This window comes from Leucoraja erinacea, chromosome 44 (assembly GCF_028641065.1).
Source record: "Leucoraja erinacea ecotype New England chromosome 44, Leri_hhj_1, whole genome shotgun sequence".
NCBI lineage: Eukaryota > Metazoa > Chordata > Chondrichthyes > Rajiformes > Rajidae > Leucoraja > Leucoraja erinaceus.
In genome coordinates this window covers 1,426,926-1,451,474 of record NC_073420.1, presented here as the reverse complement: position 1 = coordinate 1,451,474, position 24,549 = coordinate 1,426,926, and the positions used below count along the sequence as shown (strand labels likewise).

The 24,549-nt window shown below is 39.1% G+C and overlaps 2 protein-coding genes across 4 annotated transcripts in view; one reads left to right on the top strand and one right to left on the bottom strand.

Moving 5' to 3' along the window:
- LOC129714967 (ADP-ribose glycohydrolase MACROD1-like) overlaps window positions 1-24,549 on the top strand; it is a 614,100-nt gene that overhangs the window by 44,444 nt on the left and 545,107 nt on the right. The window lies entirely within an intron of this gene.
- LOC129714966 (leucine-rich repeat transmembrane protein FLRT1-like) overlaps window positions 1-24,549 on the bottom strand; it is a 111,851-nt gene that overhangs the window by 9,294 nt on the left and 78,008 nt on the right. Inside the window, exon 2 of one of the 2 annotated variants that reach the window (XM_055664755.1) lies at window positions 356-414. The exons of the other annotated variant lie outside the window; for it this stretch is intronic. Within the exon in view, the coding sequence (XP_055520730.1) occupies window positions 356-388 (33 nt within the window). The 5' untranslated portion in view covers window positions 389-414. The remainder of the gene's footprint in view (window positions 1-355; window positions 415-24,549) is intronic. 2 annotated transcript variants of the gene reach the window in all.

Sequence of the window (24,549 nt, the reverse complement as noted above, 5' to 3'; positions counted from 1 at the left end):
GACCCAAAACGTCACCTATCTATGTATTCCAGAGAAGCTGCCAGACCGCTTATGTCTTTTTTGTAAACCAGCATCTGCAGTTCCTTGTGCCTATATTAAAAGACACTTGGGGTCGTGTTCCTGCCAATAACATAAAATTTTAGGTCAAATAAATAATTAATTTAAATGAAATAATGCAGTTTAAATTAGCTGTATCCATATTTATCTTCCAGATTTTATAACTTTATGTTTATATGGAAATTTCAAACCTCTAATTACAGTTGCAAAGCATGCACACAGGCAGAGTAGTTGCAATAAATAGTTATTGAGAGTTAGGCATTATAAACTAGAAACTTCTGTGTAAAGTTTTCATAACCTTGATTTTCCTCTTGAAGGTAGTTCCAGTCATTCACGGACTTGCCTGATGTTTGATTGCTGAGAAAATGTAAGAGCATTGAGGTATTTAGAAAAGTAAACAGATGTCTCCTAGAATTAAATTATACTGTTGTCATCTTTTTACAGTTTTGAGCACACGATTCCACTCTTCAAACTGGAATTCACTCACTCTAGCTCCACTGGTAAATGTTTAATTGTTTTTTTCTGGAATTTATTTACATTTTGAACAGCGTCCCATTTAAAACAGAATAAACACTTCCTGATTTTTGTAATCCTTGCAATTTTGCATGTAGATGAATTAATTTGCAGCTTTTGTCAGCCGAAGAGACAGACGTAGTTTCCGCTACCCATTCCCTGTGTTACTGCCTTTTCTTTGCATTCCTTTGTAAAAGCAAAGAGGAAGTAGGCAAAAGGAGAAAGGGCAGGAATCCAGAGGAACTGTATAATGTGCATGTACAGTAGGGGGTTTCATAATCTCTGGACCCCTGCCACTGCAGGTTGTTATTACAGTTGTTTCAAGTTTTTGTTGTGATCGGCACCACTAGACCGGCTGCTTGCTAATTTGGTCAAACAAAAGTGCATATGTTCTCACTTAGTCACACTGACATTCTGTGAAAGGGGTTTCTTTTATATTTCAATGTACATTTTCTATCACCTAGATAATGTATATATTTTATGGCTAAATTAAGTACTATAGAAAATCTTCCTTCCATCACTGCTTCATGAGATTTGAATTGATACAAACCAAGTAATGTGCCCAAGAGCTCTTGAAACTATATTTATTTTATTTGTATTTAAGTATCGTGCATATGGCCGGTCTTCTAAAGCATGATTAGAATTTTAGCCTTTGTGGGCACTGTGATTATTTTGAGGGCTAGTGTTTCTGTGAAAGTTTGTGTCTTGGTGAAATGTTTCTCCCCATTGAAGCATAGCCCAATTATTCACATTGTAGCGGCACCCGCTGGTGCGTGCCAATATCGAACCCGGCGGTCGGAAGCCGCGGGCACATGACCTGGGAGAGGTCGGAGTTTTTGCGCGGTTTGTGCTTTCCCGCGGTAGTTGTTCGACGACCACGTTTGTGGCCAGTCACGTGTGTTTGACTTGTAAGATCAGAGAACTAGTTTCGAAATAAACAGTGTTCAAAGAAACTGCTCGTTGTCTTTTCACTGCTAATACATAATGTTAATACTTGGAAAGAAAAATAAAGGAATCTCAGTTCAATGTGTGAAGCAACTTTATAGTAGTGTGCCACAGAGTTGGTTAGTTTCATGACATTTTATTGCTTGTGAATGTCTTTACAGGCTGAAATCTAAAAAGTGCAGATACTGTAATAATTATAAGAAATTTGACAGGTCAAGCAGCAACTGTGGAAAGAAAAACAAAGTGAATGTTTCTGGACAAAGACCTTTTTGGGAAAGAAAGAAAACCAATCGTAAAGAAGTTGGAGTAGGGATGGATAGGACAAAAGGCAGGGTGAGACCAGAATTACTGTGTTGCAGAGTTGCAGAGACTATTTAGTTGATGGAAGTTGGAAAATAGGACTACAAATGAAGAAATTGGAAAGTTGCAACATGCAGAGCTCAAGGATATGCCCAACAGATATGATTGTTTGAACGGGGAAAGAAAAACTGAATTTCTTCTACATAGGAGAAATCAAACCCAGATTAGGTGACTGCTTTGAGGAGCGCCCACATTTAGTCTGCAGGAGTGTCCCTGAGCTTATTGTTGCTCATTCACTTGCACTCTGACCTATCTGTCTGTGGACTCCTGCACTGATTTAATGGGGCCCATCACAAGCTACTTCCATCTGGGCACAGTGCAGTGTTCTGAAGCCAGTATCATATTCTATAACTTCAGGTAACTCACTTTCTCTGTTTCAGAAATAGCCATTTATGCTATTTTTATTTCAAAGACATTTCTCATTCATTTGTTTAATTATTAAAAACACAACTTAAATAAATTATTCTTTATTACTTCCATAAAATAGTTCAATTTCTTTCCAACGTGTCTATCCCAAACTTACAATTTGTATGCATTAAGACAAGACTGCAAAATCAATACATTGTTAATTAAATTGAAAGTGTTAGCAAGGCTGAAGAATAGTTAAAAGATCAAGGCCAGTTCTGTTTTAGGGAGGGTGATTAAGCTTTCATGCTCCTGTGCGTGACAACTAAACTAAGGAATTTATACTGGGTGTGCCAGTATACTGCTCTGATAAGCTTTTGGTATTCTGATTTGACAAATCACTGTCACTCCTGCTACACTTCTTATCTTGCTTGATTTGACAATGGAAACCTGGATGAATCTTAGTCAGTTGGCAACTTGAGATCACTAATTAACCATGTGAAGGATTTGCCTGCAATCAACGTATATGTTGGCACTCTTGCAATGTGTTATTGCTCTAATTTGCAGTTTAATTCAGTTGCAGACATTACTTCTTGTTTTATAAAATAGAAATAAAAATAGAAAATGTTCTTCTAAATATTTTTGTTTTATCAAAACAACCATATAGAAAACGGTTACCTTTGGAAAAATATTAAACACTTTATTTTCAACTATTTCATATTATTTTACATGTGAAAATTTCATAGATATTTTTGTCAAAAGAAAAAGTTGCTTTTCTGAAAAAATGTATACTGATTTTACATGATTAAAGAAATGGTGGTGAAGTTACTGTGTAAAATCCATTAGATCATTAGATATTAGATATAAGCTGGAGATATATTAAATATTTGAAAGAATGAGTAATTGAGAGTTATGGGGAAGTCCGCATTGGTGTTTGTTTATTATTGTCCATGTACGTAGATACAATGAAAAACTGTTTTGCATGTTAGCCAGGCAAACCATACCATGCATGAGTACAACAAGCAGTGCAAGTGAGAAAATAAGCATACTGCAGAATATAGTGTTACAGCTGCAGAGAAACTGCAGGTGAAGAAAAAATGCATGAGGCAGATTGGGGGATTATCAATACATCGTTAATATATGAGAGACCTGCTTACGAATCTGCTAACAGTAGGAAATAAGCTGTTTTTTAATCTAGTGATACGCATTTTCAAGCTTTTGTATTGACAGGGGAGGAACTGGTACAGAAGAGGATTTGAGGCCAGCATATATTGGTCACAATTGGTTTGAGGGGCCTGGTGGCCCAGTCCTGTTCCCATTCTTGTGTTTTTGTGCACAAACCACCCATTTTCTATCAAAATAATCTGTAAATTATCAAATACCTCTTTACAAAATGTATTATCATAGCACAGAATTGCTCTGGCAGGTGTCAGCTGTTGTGATACTATCACTTGGGAGAAACATTAGTATTGTAATTCTTAGAAGAAACATTAGTATTGTAAAGCCACAAAATATAGTCTACATTCAAGATCTACAGCCAACCTAATGAGTATGCCAACTGCTGTCAAATACTTCATCAGCAAGTATGTGGAGTAATGTGTACCAAATAAGACAGTATGAGTGTTCCCCAAACCATGGATGAACTGTGAGATCCATTCCTAGAAGTCTAAGTCTGCATTGTTCAACTCAAATGGTTCTGTGATCATGATATTATGACAAAGGCATCAAGGATGCCATGGGGACTTCCGAACCAAGCCAGAATCCAGGGTAACTACATAGACGGCCATCAATTATGGCAAGGCTTGCATGCTTTAATGGGCTACAAAGTAAAGTCGCTGGCAACAATGTGTTCCTTCCCCCACATGCTCAATGCGCACTATGCTCGCTTTGAACACAAGGTCAATGGAATAATGTCGGTAACAGACACGGGTGCAGCTGAACCCATGGGCACTGTCGCAGATGTCAGATCGGCTTTCCTGAGAGTGAACCTGCAGAAAGCAACTCTCCTGGATGAAGTCCCTGGTCATATCTTCAGGACTCGTGTAGACCAAATTGCAGGAATATTCACCCACATCTTTAACCTCTTCATACTTCATTCTGAGGTTCCCACCTGCTATAAAAAGACCACTGTCATCCTGGTGCCAAAGAAAATGTAGGCAGCGTACCTTAATGACCCCTCTTGGGCATATGCTACAAATGTTTAAAAGCAAGATTCAGGAATAACTTCTTCTCCGCTGTTATCAGATTACTGCATTGTCATAAGGTAAGAGTGTATTCCCCATCTCCAACCTTACCTCATAGAGACTTTGTACTTTTTGTTACCTGAATTATCTCTACAAAAAATGCCATCATGCCGTAACATTGTAATCTACACTCTGGTATTTTTGTCTTCGCGTTAACTATTGTACTTGTGTATGGATTGGTTATACTCAAGAATAGTAATGATTTGATGGGATAGCACACAAAACAAAGTATTTCACTTTATCTCAGTACACATAAACCAGTACCAACAGCAAAAATATATACTTACAAAACTGCTACGATAAAGTCTCATAGTTCTTACACGGGAAACTGAGGCGTAGCCCGTTTCAAGACACAGTAACTAAAACCGTGGCTCCACGGAGAGACGGAGGCTTATCTCTTAAAAAAATAATCACTGCAAAAACACTATTTAGTACTCTGTTAGTACTAGTATTGTTAACTCAAAATAGTAATTTATTTTAATCCTAATTTCAATCAAGAAATGTATTAATAAAGGCAAGTTGAAATGCTCCCAAAATACAAAACAAAACTAGCCTTATTCTACAAGTTTCATGCCAGTCTACTATAGTGTGGAAAATGCTTTAATGTACAGTAACTTACTTCATACAGGTTATTTTCTAACATAATTCTTCAACAGCAAGCAGGACATTAGCAAGCTGAGGTAAAGCTCCAGTCCATATAGTCCTGCTATTAGAGAAAGCTGTCTCCAGAACAAAGTAGGTGGGATTCCTGCTATAACATTATGTAACTGTGAAGTTGAATCACAGGTTCTTTATCAGTTCAGCTACTTAACACGCAATTGAGTGCTGTCACAGCTCCTAAGGAACTTCCAATTTAAACCTTGACCTATGGCGTTTACTTCTATGATTGGGGAATTTGGCATCCAACCCACTACTTGTTGTGTTTCTTTATGATGTGGAAACAGTTTAAAGAGTTGCTCTGCCATTTGTTCTTTTCTAACAAAAAGAGTTGTCCTTCTCCAGATGTGTCTGTCCTCAGTTAAAAGCAGCAAAGTAACCACTACAAATAGTAAAAGAAAACTAGTTACAACCATAAAATTGTTTGCTGAACTTTTGTCCTGCTCTTGATTTAATGAAATATTTGCTTTCAATTTTCTTTTGAAGCACTGGGTGATACTTGGGTGGAGTTGCACAGCTAAATGTGTGTTGTTGATTATTTGTGTAAAGCTAAATATGTGTTGTTGATTATTTAAATATGTCCCATCCAGTCCTTAGTTGATATTTACATAACTAAATAGCAAGGAATGGTCACCAGAGAATGATCAGACGTATGGCCTCAGGTGGATATCTTCTCCTTAGTTCTGAAGTCATCGTGGTTCTAAATCTTCAACCCTAGCTGAAATCAATTAACTCAAATCATGGATCATGCCAGGATGTCACCAAGACTGAGTGATTCAATCTTTATTAACTGATTTGCAACAAAATGATACTATATTGGTTATATTAAAGGATTTTATTTTGGAGAGCATGTACAGTAGCATGCAATGGCATTTCATTAAATGTACATGGCTTCTTTTCCCTGGACCCATAAAGTTTTCCAGCAATTATCACTAACAGATTTTGCCAAAAGCAACTGTTCCTTCAATACAAGAAGAATAGCAATTTTGTTTTTTTGTCTCTTGAGCTGTCAATGCAACTGTTCTTTTTTTGAAAAATAAGAAGTTCATCTGTATATGGTTACAAGACATTGAGGCTGCATTCTGGGAACACATTTCTAATACGTACCGGATGTCTTTTACTGCAAAGTCCATTAATGTTGACAATGGAATATTTGTTGAAATAGAGAAAGCAGTAATGCAAGAGCTAGTGATTACTATAAAATGGATTAATTCCCCTTATCTCAGCTGGTGTATAAAATGGAAAGTTTCCCTTATCATGCCCAACCCTTCATTTAAAGGCACTTGATTAATTCAATTTCTGCAGTATGGAAAGAATTATTAAAATGCACAATTTTTATTATAAAAACCTATTATTATATACTGTGTTGTGAATCCATAACACCATGCACTTTGTAAACCCTTCCTCCAAAAGAGTTTCATAGTAGGGTTATCAATATATATATTTTTAAAGCATGGCAATCCACATAATGAATAGTTAGAACAGATAACAAAATGGTTGGTTTAAAAAGCAAGATTTTAAGAGACGCAGAATGTTTGGAGAGGCAATTCCAGAGTGTGGGTCCTGGCAATGAAATAAATATGCCAGTGCTTCCCATCTTTCCTATCTACCATTCGGCCCAAAACGCAACCTAACACTCAAGTTTTCTGATGGCTAGGCCTTTAGTGACTTTATTCACGAGGCAAGGATGGTGACTGGAAATAAATCTACCAATTACCAGCAATCATGAAGACATAACACTCTCAATGCACATCTGTTTGTCTTCTTGTTCTATAAAATCTGAACGGTGTTTTGTAAGGTGGGGTCTAAAGGATTACAGGATTGCTTCTTGAAGCAGCGATGTAATAACAAGTTATTGATTACAAAATACCAGTTAAAGTCCTTTACAGTGATATAGTTTGATTGTTGGGTACATTCCATGTAATACCTCTTCCCAAGAGACAGAAATAGAGCTATAAATAAAAAGAGGATGAAGTTTGTGGGTGGAGGAGATATGAAGGTTCTGTTCAAATGTTCAGTATCGGAAGAATGAAAAAGCCTGTCTATAACTGTCTAGTTGATGAGGATAACGCTTTATAACCTTGAATTTGCTCCAGTAAGCGTTGTCAAATAAAATGATTTAATTTATTTGACAGATTTTCAAATATGCTGTCATGTTCAATGGTAGTGTTCTCACTTCTGATTAAGAAGAGATCAACACAATATCTAATCTTGGCTTACAATTCATTGCAGTGCTGAGAGAGTTAGGACAGTTGGGCGTGCTTTCTGTGGATGAGACATTAACTGAGCACCATCTTCCCTGTCAGATGAGTGTAAAATATCCCAGAAATCTATGGAAAATATAAAATGGGTGTGCTCCCACATTCCTTGGGGCCAACATCTGTTCTACAACCAGCTGCACTAGAACAAGATCGTGTCCTCGATATCACTTTTTTGTTTATTCAGCCATGCCATGCACAATTTGTTAGTTTATTTTTAGTTTTTAAAGATACAGCATGAAAAGAAGCACTTCGGTCCACCGAGCCATCGATCACCTGTACACTACTTCTATGTCCTACACTCTAGGGCAATTTACAGAAGCCAATTAACCTAAAAACCTGCATGTCTTTGAAATGTGGGAGAAAACTGGAGCCCCGGGGGAAAGCTCACACGATCACAGGGAGACTGTACAAACTCCACACAGCCAGCACCGGTAGTCAGGATCAAACGCGGGTTTTGCCACTGTGCAACAGCAGCTCTACCGTAGCGCCACTTTGCTGCCAAATTGTCGTTATAAATTCCTGCAACGCAGTCATGAGTATAGAGTGAGTACAGCAGCGGGCTGAGCACGCAGCCTTGAGCGCCTCCCGTGCTGATTGTTATCGAGGCTGACACATTTCCACCAATACGGACAGACTAGTCTGTGATTGAGGAAGTCGAGGAATGACAACTAAGCGTAAAAACAGGTCTCAGCAATGTTTTCACAGTGACAATCATTTATTCTTCAGAACTGTGCAGGAATGCTTGAATAATATCCCCCCCCCCCCCTGCCCCTCCCATTGTATATACCTGAACATACACCCAGTATATGTAGGGGGGTTAGCTCTATGAATCCTGTATTGAGTTCAATTATTGCCATAATTTTAACACACCACTTTTAATATACTGGTGTACACAGATGCTCAGCATCTTTTCTATATTAATATGACAGGTTTATCTCTTGCCATGTAAATTCAACATAATTGTACACATGACAATAAAGGTTATGAATTCTCCTATGAGCTCGAAATTAGCTTCAGAAGAAGAGGGAAATGTTGACGGAGCATTTATCAATGATGTTATTACTTGAGCACAAACCATTATAATTCTAAACCAGCTCTTTTAATTTTACCCATTCCTGAGGTCATGCCAATCCAAATATTATTTTCTTGCAATCAAGGATACCCAGGGTCTCTTATTCTGCTTTTATTTAATCCCATGTCAGGAAGTGTGCATCTCCATCTCGAGCAGTCTGAAGAAAGGTCTCAACCCGAAACATCACCCATTCTTTCTCTCCAGAGATGTTGCCTGTCCTGCTGAGTTACTCCTTTTTGCGTCTATCTTTGGTTTAAACCTTGCTTTCCCTCTGTCTCCATCCCCTCCCCCCCTCCCAGCTCTCCCACTTGTCTTACTGTTTCCGACTACATTCTATCTCTGACCGCCCACTTCCCTGACATCAGTCTGAAGAAGGGTCTCGACTCAAAACGTCACCCATTCCTTCTCTCCAGAGATACTGCCTGACCTGCTGAGTTATGGCCCTGTCCCACTTAGGAAACCTGAACAGAAACCTCTGGAGACTTTGTGCTCCACCCAAGGATTCCATGTGTTTCCCGGAGGTTTTTGTCAATCTCCCTACCTGCTTCCACTACCTGCAACCTCCGGCAACCACCTGCAACCTCCGGGAACCGCACGGAAACCTTGGGTGGGGCGCAAAGTCTCCAGAGGTTTCCGTTCACGTTTCCTAAGTGGAATGGGGGCATAACTCCAGCATTTTGTGTCTACCTTCGAAACAAAGAATTGCAGATTCTGGTTAATACACAAATGGACACAAAGCGCTGGAGAACTCAGGTCAGGTAGCATTCCTGGAGAACATGGGCAGGTGACGTTTTGGGTCGCAACCCTTCTTCAGACTGATCTCAACCCAAAACATTACCTATCCATGTTCTCCAGGCATGCTGCCTGACTTGCTGAGTTAATCCAGCACTTTATGGTAAAATATATAGTTCACCCAATCTTTTTGGCAAACAACATGTCTCCAGGTGTTAGGTTCTTATGTTCTGACAGGGCTATTAATATCTACATCTGTCACCCAGGTAGTGATCAGCAGGTAAATGAATCTTCATTGGATACGTGCAAGCAAACAGGCAGGAGATATTACAGTGATGTGTGAATGTTGGTAAGATTCAAAAAGAGTAGTAAAAATAAAAGATAATAAATGTGTTTCTGCTTGTTGTTTCCAATAGTTAAATTCAAAGCTGCAGAAAATGAGATTGGGGATTTGAGCTAAACTCAAATTTTACGGCTTACTATAAATGAGAGAATATTGAGGAAAAATAATTTCAGAATGAAAAGGATTACGTGGCATGCAGCTGATTATAATAAAACGATCAAATGGGGAACACCATTCTATATTCCCTCGCAGACTCAAGCAGAGAGCACTAACAAGAGGAAGAAAAAAATATATTTCAGGTTCTTTTCAGACCTTTTACGGTGATTTGAGATAGTTGTGATGTTGCATTGAAATGCAATGCAGTGCTTTTATAACAATCCTGTATAAGATCAAACTAGACAGCTTTTTTTTCTTTGCAACCAACCTCAATTTTCCTAAGGTCTGAATCTATTGGCCTTATAATGTACACAGTGTTTGCTGAAACACCATTAAGCAGAATGGAAAATGGTGTGACCATTTCAATAACATCACCACATCTCTCTCACTGATGGATGGCATACACTATGCTATTAGGATGGGGAACTGTGTATACAGATTTATCCTGCTAATGGACAAAAGTGGAAAGTAATGAATATTTAGTTACTGCTGCCACTGAAATTTCAAACTTGAATATTGATGCTGCAAATGGCTTCTGATTTGGTGATGTATTGTACAATTATGTGCAGAGCAGAAAATAATGAAAGTACAGAAAATAATGACTTTGGTAATTTTCTCTTCATATTTTGAAGCGTACCACAAGCTATTGCTCTAACTTAAGTCTGCAGCAAACATAAAGCATTAACCTTTCTCAGGAATTCAGATAAATCTGTGTTTCCCCTACTTTGCAGTGTGATTATATAATTACAGTCTCGGACATTCCTAAATTAAACTCCTCCAGCAACAAATTCTCTATATGTACATGCATGTCATTACATCTGCAGAGATATGGAATGGGTTTACTAGAAACTTAAACAGTGAAGATTACATTTGCACATTTATTAAGCGTTGTGTTGCTGCAGCTTCAAGTCTGTCTTTTTATTGCATTGTAAAGCCTTCTGGGTTGATGTGCAAATATTTAGTATGTTTAATCACTTTCAATAATTGTCCCCATTTTCTCTTCCATCTCCACCTCAGCCCTGCAGACATGGGACACTTGTGGGGCCATACGTCATGTTCACATAATAGACAGTGAATTTCATCAGTCTATTCAGCTAGAACTGGAATGGGGGTGGGAAAATCAGAACGGAGTCTAATCCTCACTCTATTTCCATGAATGTGCATTTCCATTAGATAGCGATTAGAAATGAGAACTCTTGTTGTTTTCTTTCCACCCGTAGCAGCCTAGGGCCAGAGGCCAATTGTACGATTCAACCAGATAATTTAGTAGAAGTGGGCATTAAAGTTTCTCGTTTGTAGGACTCCATACACATTGTAGGACTGCTGCAGTTACCAACTAGGTCATTGAGGGTACGCAATAAATATTTATGATTTTAAAATTGGATGTGTCCCTGGATTAATTTAATTTAATTACCCCAAATAAATGTAATGAACTTAAAAGTACTTACACTGTATAATGGAAATGAATATGAAGCAAGACAGACATCGTAAAAAAGTTATAGAGCCACCTCTCATTTTACACAGGGTTTACATTCTTGAAAAGCAACGCGAATCTCAAAACCTCTTGAATGTACATGTACAGTACCTTGCCAGGCCTCCCCGTGACTACACTACCAGGCGTAAATTTGAGCGTTTTATTTAAAAAATGAGTGCATAACTTAGGCTTTGGTATTAAACAAGCACGTTATTCCAAAAACGATCAAATCAAACACATGTAAAACATGAGGTGGCTGTATTTTCAACTGTAAATTTGTGATATAAAAATATGGAAATAAAAACAAATGCTGGCTCCCAAACATTTTTTGTTAATCGAATGACCTTACGGTAAAGAAACAGCTAACTCCCAGAAGCATTTAGGAATCTTCAAAGCCTCCTTCTATTACATGCCTATAATTACCAAAGACATGGATCTAAGGTGGCCTGTTGCCTCTGAATTATTATTGTACCATGGGCATCTTTTGTCACAGAAAATGTGATCTAAAACTGGATAATAAATGCATGTTTTTGTTTTAAACACCAAAATTTGTACCTCCTGTCTATTAAATGTTCCCCAGTACAATAAAACACGGACTTTGTTAGTTTGAACTGTACAATGTACGAGCTTATGAAAATTACTATTTATTTCATTATCCTCAAATATTGCTATGCAATTTCCTGTGGGTAACCTATGCAGGCGATACTTCATTGCTAATCAGTAATTGTTCTGGATGATTCAGAATGAACCATAAATGACAAGGTCAGGATGCAAATGGTTTATAGCTATCACATGAACTAAAAATTGCTACCTGAAAATAATAATTTTGTGTTGGAGGGTAATTAAAAAAAAAAATCTGGCACTTGGTGTTATGGCTGATGTGAAAACCCTGTGTGCTGATACCCCACTGAAGACTAAAACATCTCTAAGTATCATCGCTACAGAGTAGCTGCAGATAATTATTTAAAAAACTGATCGATATATTCAGTCGAGAGGTCCACATTTGTTTTCTGATCCCTGAATCATTGAATCATCTAAAAATGTAATGGCACAGAATGAGACCATTCAGCCCATTATGTCTGTGTTGGTAATAAAATCCCATTGTCCAGCATAACATAGAAACATAGAAAATAGGTGCAGGAGTAGGCCATTCGGCCCTTCGAGCCTGCACCACCATTCAATATGATCATGGCTGATCATCCAACTCAGTATCCTGTACCTGCCTTCTCTCCATACCCCCTGATCCCTTTAGCCACAAGGGCCACATCAAACTCCCTCCAAAATAACATTTGCAGATTTTCACGAGGAATATACTGAGGAGCACCAGGCACTAATCATAATCTATTTTATGTTGGCATGCAAGATGTTATTCTAATTGAATATCCTCCACAGAGCCAATGTCATTCAGGCTGATGTCAAACAAGGTTGGATCATTGTTTCAAAATCTTCAACCATTCTTGCTGCAATCCTGCACCTCATTTCCTACAAACCTTCAGCTGGCGTGGAACTCATTTACAGGACTAATGGGTAACTGTTCAACTTGCATTGCTTCTGCTCCCAACCAACATCATCAAAATCTCAGTAGTTGAGCTTGGTTTTATGTGCATTCAGAAGCTGCATTTGAGATAATGGGCCTTACGCTTAACAACCACAAAACAAAGATCCCCAGTTGTATAACACTGTCATGTGACAACAATGATTAAAGGCAATACTTAACAATAAGGGCCATTTCCTGCAGCTTGGAAGCCTCATCACAGCAAAATCACACACCCTATAATGAGATTCCGCATTGCATTCAGTGGAGTAGCGTAACCGTTGATCATCAGAGGATAATGGTGGCAGAAGATTGAGACTTTTACCAACCATTCATACAGAGTGTTCTGGACACACATCACCCTTTCGTGATTTCTTTTTTCCTCATCTACCCTATAATCCTTTCACTAATTATTTTACCTATAGGACTCTTGATTTTTATTCCTGCTTCAGGAGGTATATCCTTCCTGTTTACTCTGACAAGGCATTTCACGTTTTTACAACTGAATTATGCAATATTCCCTTTTTTATAATCATTTTAACATTTTTCCCCACTCCACACACAAAATAAACACTTCATATTGGCTTTCATAAATATGGAGACTATTTTAAGCTGTTAAAGAAGTAGAATATCTGTGTTGATTTTACAAGTGGAGTAGTATATTGGGGCCAGAGTTGCACTGACATAATTAAAATAAAATAAAAATGTTAAAAGATAGTAGATGAAGTGCTAACCAAATTATGAATGCGTTGATGAAGCAACTTGTTAATAAGCAACAGAATTTTAAAAGCAGGTCATTTGTGCCTGCCTTTCAATTTCCTAATGAGGTGATACAGCCCTACCCACCCCCCCCTTTCCTCTGCCCACACCCCCACAGATTGCTTTCCCCATCTCTCTACACCCCATTCACCCTGCACCTTTCCCTTCCTCTGTACGCTCAAATCCTCACCTGTGTACACCTATCACTTATTTAGCTTTGTCCACCCCTACCTGCCTTTTCCAGCTTTCTCCCCCACCCCTCACACACACCATCATGGAGTCACAGAGCACAGAAACAGACCTTTCAGCCCAACATGTCACTGCCGACCAAGATGCCCATCTATACTAGTCCCATCTGGCTGTGTTTGGCTGTTTCCCTCTAAACCTTTCCTATTCATGTACCCGTTCAAATGTCTTTGAAATGTTGTGGAAGTACCTGCCACACCAACTTCCTCTGGCAACTCGTTCCATATACTCACCTTCAATGTGAAAAAGTTACCTCTCAGGTTCCTGTCTTTTCCCTCTAACCTATAAACTATGTCCTTTGGTACTTATTTCCCCTACTCTAGATAAAAGGTAAAACGATCCAACAAGCAACTCCTGAGAAACTGTTACTACATGGCGTTCAGTTTTAGGGGAATGTGGATAAGGGGGGAAAGGTATGTACAGGTAAAGCGAGATAAAATTGGATTGGAAGAAGCTTGTTTGCTGAGTAGACATTGACCAGCTACTCATCCCGATTGTTGAGATTTCTGTTTAATTCTATTTGTTAAAGTATAGTTGCTCTCTGCTTGTCTAAGTGGTTTTGATTGCAGATTGCTCTGAAATAGCAGAAAAGTAAAATTTAGTTGAACTGTTATGTTTTATGCCCTGGACAGTAAGATTGAGTCTTTGATTGTTTCATTATTTATTACAGTAACCTAATCTCAGCACATGATGTGAAAACATTTCCCTTCATCATTTTGGCACCGTGATACAAACCATTACAATATTACAATTAAACCTAGCGAAGTTTTACTGCTTGCTGCTCCTTCAAATCTAATGACTTTAGATTTTTAAATAATAACATTCTTGTGAATTTTGATCCCTGAAATAACACTCAAACTAAAATTAGCTTCCATAACTACATTCCATTAGACTAAGCGTTTATTTCTAGCAAACACATGAATTTCAGAATGTATGTGAATGTCCACTCTATGTAGCACAGAAGCGTAACTGCATAATAAATTAGAATTGATGAGTATTAAATTAACTATCTCTGCAGGCAGATATTGAATTAAATTTTTGCTTGTTGCACAGCTCGTGCAGTTTATGACCTTGTTATTAAATCTTTGCAAGAAGCAAATATTTTCTTGATGAAATGGACACAAATGAGCAAGTCTCACACAATTAATTATAAATCCTGATTTATTGCATTGATAAAGGTGGAGTCACAGCTATTTACTTCACAAACATGAAAGGCTCATAACTCTCATAACTACTGCAAGTTGCATAAAAGGAGTAACTCACTATTATCATGCCGATATATTCTATTCATTCACTGCCATATTGACAAGTATTAATAAACTTGTTTTTTTCTGATTTTGGCTGGCGTAACTGTTACAGGGTTTAGTTCCCTTTGTGCCACCAGGACCCTGGATGGCTCATTTAAAGGCTACTCTGCACGTATGATCTTTGATTTTTATTCATCCGACCTGATTTCAGTATTCTTAGAATGTTACAGCACATGTTACAGCCTTTGGACCCACAATGCTTGTGCCGAACATGATGCCAAGTTAAACTAATCTTATCTGCCTGTACATGATCCATATCCCTCTACCCTGCACATCCACGTGTCTGCCTAAAAGCCCCTTAAATACCACTGTCATATCTGTCTCCACCACCATCCCTGGCATCCAGGCCTCCATGGGGCACCGTATGATTGGCAGCCTCGCCAACAGTCTGTCTGTTTTTTCATCTTTTTTTTGTTATTTTAAGTGTGTTTTAAAAGTTGTGTAAATGTTCTCTGGTTTGTTTTATGTGGGGTGTGAGAGAGGGGGTCGGGGGAAACTTTTTTTCAGTCTCTTACCTTGCCAGAGATGCGATTGTTTTTTGGGTCGTATCTCCGGTCACTCCGCGGCCTAACATCATGGAGCTGGAGGCATCGCTCGGGACTGACCTTGAACCCCATCGCGGGGCGTGGTCTTACCATCGGGGCCGATTCCTTGCAGATTTTACCATCAAGGGCTCGCATTCTCTGGAGAGACCGAGAGGGACTCTGGAAGTCGCATGACATAGAAATTAGCTCAGGAGTAGCCGCCCTGAGCCAGCCAGTCATATGATCATGGCTGATCATCCAACTCAGAACCTCTCTCTCCATACCCCCTGATCCCCTTACCACAGGGTACATCTAGGCCTCTTAAATTAGCCATGAACTGGCTCATATCTGTGGCAGAGGTTCCAGAGTTCACCATGTGGCCTTCTTGTTTTAAAGGATTTCCCCTAAGGGTGACCCCTCAGGGGCATCTAGCCTGTCCAATTAAGGAGAGTAAGGATCCCCTCTCAATCTTCTAAATTCTAGGGATCCAGTCTGAGTCCTGACATGGATCAGTCAACCATGCACTCCCTCTATGGCAATGTCCTTCCTCAGTTTGGAGACAGTACTCTCCAGGGTGGTCTCGAAGACCCTGGCAACTACCTCCTGCTCCTATATAAAATTCTATGAAAGCTCATATTCACTTTCTTACGCAGCAGCATGCCTACCTTCAATGGGTCAGACACCCAGGAGCTGAGATCCCCCTTTTCCCGGCCACCATTTAGATAATAGATTATTATGACGTTCGAGCAGCCCCGACCTGGGTCAGACCCGGGAGCTGAGATCCCCCCCCGATGCAGGAGCTGATCGCCCCGATGAAGAGGCCCGCCGCCGGCTACGGAAGGAAGATCGTGTCGTCAACAGGAGGCTCGATGCCCTCGACCGCTGGAGGACCAAGAAGGGGCGAGAGTTGAACTTTTTCTTCGCCTTCCATCACAGTGAGGAATGTGGAGGAGTCACTGTGGTGGATGTTTATGTTAAAATATATTTTGTGTGTTCTGTTGCTTTTTATTTGTATGATTGACTTGGCAAATGAAATTTCTCGTATGCTGCAAAGCATACTTGGCTAATAGGGTATTGTATTGTATTACTCTCCTTGGACAAAAACGTGCCCTGCACATGCCTCTCCTAATTTTATCAAGTCTCCCCTCAACCTCTGATCTTCCAGAGAAAACAATCCAAGTCTATCCAACCTCTCTATGTAGCTGAAACCCTCTATTCCAAGTAGAATTCTGGTAAACCTCCTCTGTACCCACTCCTAAAACCTCCACATCTTTCCTGTAATGAGGCGAACAGAACTGCACGCAAAACTCCAAATGTTGTCCTATTTCACATGCATATCCCGTAACATTTGTCAATAGGAATCACTGGTAGTATTTGGGACCACAAATTCACTTGTCTGGTCACTGAACACTGAGATTAATTGTGGTCTTTCTCCTGTTGCAACAACTGTTGACGGAGCCTGAAGATCAAAGTAAAAGATATAGATTCTAAAAAAAAATTCCCTTATCCATTTCATTTTGTTTTCTTGTAATTTATGGGTGTTTGTGTACAAGACAAAGTGGTTAAAGCATTGTTTTTTTTAGGTCTTCTGCAACAGAATGAGGAAATAAGATCGGACCGGTTGGCAGGGAGGTGAGGCATCCCTTGTCTAACTTCAGTGCATACATAAGGAAGTTTTCATTTATTTACTCTCCCAATCTCCCCCCCCCCCCCCCACACACACACACGCATTTCTCCCCATCAGGATTCTTCTGGGTGAATTAATTAACGGGAAGTGAAGCTACTCCAAAAATTAGAAATGATGAACTGGGGTCCAAACCATTTAGATATTTTTACATATCATATTTTTACATTCCATACAAGATAATAGAGCTGATAATCAGGAATAATCTTGAGGACTGTCTCAGCTGTAGTATTGGACATGGATAAACTGTCCATTAGTGATGGACATAGCTTTAGATGAGGAAGACCTTTGTTGATAAATTCTTTGATTTTTATTTCTGACAATCCTCTGAAGCCATGCAATAGGAATTCAAATAGGGATTTCATGAAGATTCGCATGAACGATTACTAATTATGTTCAAAACGGTTGAGAGTCTGTTCATAACTCAGAAACTGAAAAATAAACTGGCTGACTGGTTTAACATACAGATAGGATGAAGTACTGAATGGCATCCCCCAGGACTAAGTGTTGCAACTAATCATGTTTTAATTGATATTAGGTTTGAAAACTCAGTTCAAATTGATAACTATTGTAGATGATACAAAACTCAAGTGGGGCAGTGGAGCTGAGGTAGGAAATGAACCAAAAATTGAATCAACACTCTCCTAAACCTGAAAGGGCAAGAGCAGCAGGAGCATAGAAACTTAATTTGTTCCTGTTGAGTGACTTAAAACACTGATGTGAAAAATATATATCCTCAAACTCCTTTGGAACACCTAGGTCACTATGACTGCAAACTTTTAAGAAGATGGGCCACTGCTGCTTCTGAAGGGCAATCAATGAGCATTAAATGGTTGCACTAAGAGTGACTCCAATACAAAGAATTAATTAAAGCAAGCATGTGAGCTGAACATTATCATTTATTCACTTTTAAGGTAAGGGGTCAACCATTTAAGACAGAGATGAGGTTTGTGCATTCTTGCAAATCGTCTTCAGAAGGAAGTGGAAGCAGATTTTGAATATTTTTAGAGAGGTTGTTTCTTGATAAGAAAGGGGTTGAAAGGTTACCAGAAAATGGTGAGAATGTAAAGTTAATGTTACAATCAGATCAGCCGTGATCTTACTGAATGACAAGAGCGGGCTCAAAGGCAGCGCAGGATGAATCCTGCTCCTAATTCATATGTTCATATTAAATCTAATGTAGACAAGTATAAAGCATTGAACATGAGAAAGAAAACTGAGCAACACATAACGACCAGACAGACAAAAATGCTGGAGAAACTCAGCGGGTGAGGCAGCATCTAGGGAGCGAAGGAAATAGGAGCCTTTTCGGGTCGAGACTCTTCTTCAGACAGTTTGAAGAAGTGTCTCGACCCGAAACGTCGCCTATTTCCTTTGCTCCATAGATGCTGCCCCACCCGCTGAGTTTCTCCAGCATTTTTGTCTACCTTCGATTTTCCAGCATCTGCGGTTCCTTCTTAAACACATAAAAACCAAGTATATGTTGAGGAGATAGGCTAGTTATTCTCATGAGCCTATTACACATTCTGTGCAGTTGAAGTTGTTAATGCTGAATTTGAATTTTGTGATTCCCCTGAAAATCATGAATGAATACCATGAAACATTTTATTATTGATATCACCAACTAGAAGTATGCTTCAAAAATGTATGGGATAATTTGCATAAAGTCAGGCTTCCGTATATCACATTCACAACCCAAAGAGCCCATGTATAAATGTGGTCCTTAATTGAATCACTAATTTCATTAGAGCTACAGTGTGGTAAAGTTAGAAAAGGAGGTGTCATCATTAAAATTAATAATTTTTATTCACTTTTTCTACTGGGAATGCAAATAAATTGGCGTGTCATTCAGTAAGGAACACATTTTTTAGAGGTGTGAAATGTCAAAACATTTTCTGGAACTTCTATGGTAATACATTCATATTCAGAAATATGTTTCTTTTTTTAAAAACCCTTCTCTCTTCTAAATATCTCTCATTTAGTCTGGTATGTGAAAGCCTAATATTTCAATAGCTATACTTTTTCCAATAACATTCTCTTGGTATTATTTGCATGCAAGGTGAGAACGGAATAGGAGTCAGACAAAACCTTGGGCCACTCTTGCATAAATTTTACGCTGTCGGTAGAGATTTGGTAGCATGCAAATGTTTGCAATTAATAAATGTTTATAAATCAAAAGTTGTTTTATAAAGCCCTAATAGTGATTGTCAAGTTCTTGTGCATTGCTTTTAATGCGTAGGGTCTGATCTTTGTGGCCTATAGTCTGCAGTTATAGAAAGCAACAGAAAATTGAGTTCCTTACTGCTGACCCTCTCCTTGGTACTGCTGACGTGCTGATAAAGAGGGAGAACAATGCTGGTGTCATCTCCCAGGCGCTATTTCATATTCCAATATTAATATAAACGAGCTGTAAGTGGAGCTACATATGCACTCCTTCTACAAATTCAGATGGAAAACAGTGAGAATTGTCACAATATTGTAAACAATGTTCATTGTTTCATGTTTAAGTAGGAACTGCAGATGCTGGAAAATCGAAGGTAGACAAAAATGCTGGAGAAACTCAGTGGGTGAGGCAGCATTCATGGAGCAAAGGAAATAGGCAACGTTTCGGGCCTGTCTGAGTCTGAAGAAGGGTTTTGTCCCGAAACGTTGCCCATTTCCTTCGCTCCATAGATGCTGCCTCAACCGCTGAGTTTCTCCAGCATTCATTGTTTCATGTTGTAGCAGTTCAAATGTGCAGTAGACATACATTAAAATATATATATTGTGTGTGTGTGTATTGAAATAACTGTGTTGTAGTTATAACAGGTTATAATGTTGCCTGCAAAGTCAATTTCCCTTAAAGAATGGCTGTTTGTGTGATGTTTCAAAGGACTGCTGATGAACACGAGTCTAGAATTGAGCAACACCTTTTAAATTGGGAGAAATTTGAGAAATAAACACTGTACAATGTCCAAAACGGAACTGCTTTAATTTGGTGATCATATCATCTGAAATTTTTGATAAGGTTACTATTTGTTTTCATGTGGAAACAAGGACCTGCAGATGCAGGTTTACCCAAAAGGACACAATGTGCTGGAGTAATTCAGCGGGTCAGACTGCATCGCTGGAAAACATTGATAGGTGACGTTTCCGGTGGGATGATTCTTCAGACGTCTGTGGAAGGGTCCCGATCCGAAACGTCACCTATCCATGCCTGACCCGCTGAGTTACACCAGCACTTTGTGTCCTATTTGCTTACATGTATGGGTATCTATTATTATTGTTTGATTTTTAACAACATTGCAATGAATTATGAAATTAAGTCACCTGGCAGTAAAATTACCATCAGCTTCTGTTGGATAAATAACTATCACAACAGCAATAATGCTGCAGATTTTGCAGAGGTTATGTCATAACTTATGAGGCCGAGAAAGAATTATGTGCCTTGATGTCTCTTGCACATTCGGGCATTTATTGATTAAGGAACTGTAAATCTTTTGTTTATGATAGTCAGTTGTTTAACCAAAGACAAATTGCAATTACAAATTATATACACTGAAATGACCTCACACTTGAAGGAGATTAAAGAAAATGTATGACAATTTAACTTTAGCCATTTGCTAATTTGCAAGTGTATTCTTTTGTTATTTTTAATCTAATTTGAGGAATCCATCGTAGTGTAGTTCAATATAGGACATTTTGACACAGTTGTGCATAATACAGCTATAACTTAATTCACATAGAAAAATATGTCTGTAGCCTCCATGGCATCAATCTAAAACACCAAAAAACTGTTAATAACAGTGAAAGAAATATCTTTTGCTTTTAACAAAATGTTAACAAGGGACTTATTATTTGTGAAAGTTACCAGATTTTCTATCAATAATTTTAGCTGAGAGAATAAACTATTAACACGCACCACTGAGTGGCAGCAATGTGCTTCTGCTTTGCAATTAATATTTAAATATGAGGAAAAATACCAGCATTGGGCATTTAAAAAATGGATAATAGGTAGCTGTCTCCCCTCTGAAGAGTTAGTGGACGTGATTAGGAAAGAAAATAGTTACTAGGTTTTACTTTCTACGTTTACAAATTGAAAAGAAGGCCAGTTGCACTTGCCTATTAATTTATCCCACCAGCACAGAAGCCAATCTTCAGCTAATTCAATTCACTCCACAAAAAAATAGGTGAGAGGACTGGAATGTAGCAAATATCATGGGGCCAGACAGATCCTGGTTGTCGTACAGAAGACCTGCATTCCAAAATTAGCTGTTTCTAGTTACATAGAAACATAGAAAATAGGTACAGGAGGATGCCATTTTGCCCTTCGAGCCTGCACCGCCATTCATTGCGACCATGGCTGATCATCCACAATCAGTAACCCGTGCCTGCCTTATCCCCATATCCCTTGATTCCACTAGCCCCTAGAGCTCTATCTAACTCATAAGCTGTTAAGCTGTGTAAAAAAGAACTGCAGATGCTGGTTTAAATTGAAGGAAGACACAAAATGCTGGAGTAACTCAGCGGGTGAGGCAGCATCTAAGGAGAGAAGAATGGGCGACATTTCGGGTCGGGACCCTTCTTCAGACTGATCAGGGGAGGGGGGGGACAAAGATAGAATGTAGGTGGAGACAATAAGACTAGTGGGAGAACTGGGAAGGGGAAGGGGATGGAGAGAGAAAACAAGGGCTATCTGAAGTTAAGCTGTTCAGTTCACAGCTTAACAGTTAAGCTGTTCCAATACATTAACAACTTCCTGGAAATAAAAAAAATGCCTAGGCAGGTCTCATTCACAAAAATCAATCAAATCTGTCTATTAACCATATAAGCAGTCTCTTCTGATTATTAATTATGTGATAGACGTTGCTATTGAAAGTAATTTCAAGGAACACTAACTGCCCATGAACCTACTCACTAATATCAACTTTGTAGTTTCGCTTGGATCACATGGTTCCAGACTTCATCATAAACTTGATCATAAAAGTGGACCAAAGTGTTGAATTCTTGCACTGTGATCAGAGGGATTGCCCTTGACATCAAGCCAGTATTTGACTGAGTATTGTATTAAGGATCCCCAGTAAGACTAAGGTCAATGGGCATCAAGAAAAAAACCAACAATAATTGAAGTCATATCTCATATAATGTAAGATGCTTAGATCAATCCTTCCATTCACGGATATCATTCCCAAGAGTTTCTCAAAGCAATGGCCTAGGTCTAATCATCTTCAGCTGCATCATTAATGACTTTTCTTCCTCCAAAAGCAGTGATGTTTGTGACGGTTGCATAAAATTCAATTGTCCTTGCAAAACTTAAGAAAATAAAATGGTTTATGCCACACGTGGCAGTCCTGGACAATAATTATTTATTATAATCCTGGAGGTCACCGATCAAAAACTCAGCTGGACTAGCCACAGTGACATCTTAGGAACAATCTGCTGATTGAGGTGGTCCCTTGTAGTTAGCCACTCGTGGTGCGAACCCTCGGCTCTGGGGGTTGGATGATGTGACTTGGTGTGGCGGGAAGAGCAGGTCACGGGTCCCCCCTGGGGTATATATACTGCTGGTAACACCCTTGACCCTTGTTGTGGTTCTGAGAGCTATTTTGTGTTAACTTAATAAAGATCACTTTGTTTGACAACGCGTGACTCGCTATATGATTCTCATTATTTAGGCTGACACGTGTGTGCTACCTGAGTAGCTATGGTCTGTGTAGGATTGCAGTCTTGTATGTGTTGCCATCTTCAGATATTAAGGAAGGACATCAAAACTGGCTATGTAGCTTCAATGTAAAGAAACTAGAGTAGGTGGGTGGCTCGAAGATTCAGTGCTGTTCAGTGGCACAGCGGGTAGAGCCACTGCCTCGTAACGCCAGAGACCCAGGTTCGATCCTGACCTTGGATACTGTCTGTGTGGAGTTTGCATGCTCTTCCTGTGTCTTCCAGGTGCTCTGATTTCCTCCTACAGATGTGCAGGTTTGTCGGTTAATTGGCCTCTGTAAATTATCCGCTGGTGAACAGAGAGTGGATGAGAAAGTGGGATAATATAGAACCAATGTGAACAGGTGATTGATGGCCGGCATGGACTCGGTGGGCCGAAGGGCCTGGTTCCGAGCTGTATGAATGTCGTTGTGCTGTATGTGGGCACTTGATGTGGGTAACAACACCCTGCTTCCACACTCTGTCCCAAAACGCTCTGGAATGTTAAGACATTATTAAGAAGATGGGCATCTTGATTGGCATGGACAAATTGGGCTGAAGGGTCGGCTTCTGCCCTGAATGACTCTAAATGTGTTTACCACAAGTACTTAATAATACTTCCATAGGAAAATCAGTGGAGTTCCAGGTGTTTGCTGGCTTGTAAATGCTGTAACCACATATGTGAAGGATGGTTATATAGGGCAATTCACGATTTTCTGTACCCCAAACCTTTCATTTGTGTAAGTCAGACTCTCAGGATGTTAATAGGTGTTCGGATATGTGATGAAGGAAGGCCTGACTGTATAATTTAGAAAGCAATCTTCCTACTTTGCTCTGGTCAGCTGATAAAAAATGAAGTCAGTTCACACAATGATAAATGAGATAAGCTGTAATTGAGCTGAGCTGATACAGTCCTGCACTGCCTGTGTGGCTTGCTCTGCTGATGCAGTTATTTGTTCATGCAGACTTTTTCATTCATCTACACCATGCTCAGCTTAACTATATATAAAGGCTGGAAATAAAATGTTGATGTATGTTCTCGTATAAAGGTGTAACAGTTAGGCATGGTCCCCAATCCATCTTGTGGGCATTCCAAACTGCTGAACCACGACTTTTTTATAATCTCCAGGAACAAACTTCAGTTTCAAATAGCTTTAATCCTTAAGACTGTCTGAGGTCATATGTTTTGTCATCACAACCAAACAATCAAGAATGTTAAAATGATCAATCTTAAAGGTCTTGTTTTGGGATTTGATTTGACACTTGCATTTTGGTAGTTTGTTTTTGTAAAGTTAAAAGTAAGACAATTTTTTTTATGGGAGGTGCTATTGCATCTGAAGGGATCAACTCATACAATGTTCATTAGATATCTTCCTGTACCTTATTCATATTATCACTAATTATACTCGTTGTGTTCCCCAGCAGTTTGACCGTGAGTTCTTGAACAGCCAGCACAGACGATGTATTGCGTAAAATCCTGTGCTTTTGAGCTGCGGTACTATTTGATTGATAACAGGGAGCAGGTACTTGATCATTCTGCAGATTCCCAACCAAATAGTTTCCTCTAAGTTTTCATTGTCTCACATTAAGGTGGATGAATACCCAGGACATGATGTTATTTATACCAGGTTATTGAGAGAGGCAAGAGAGGAGATTGC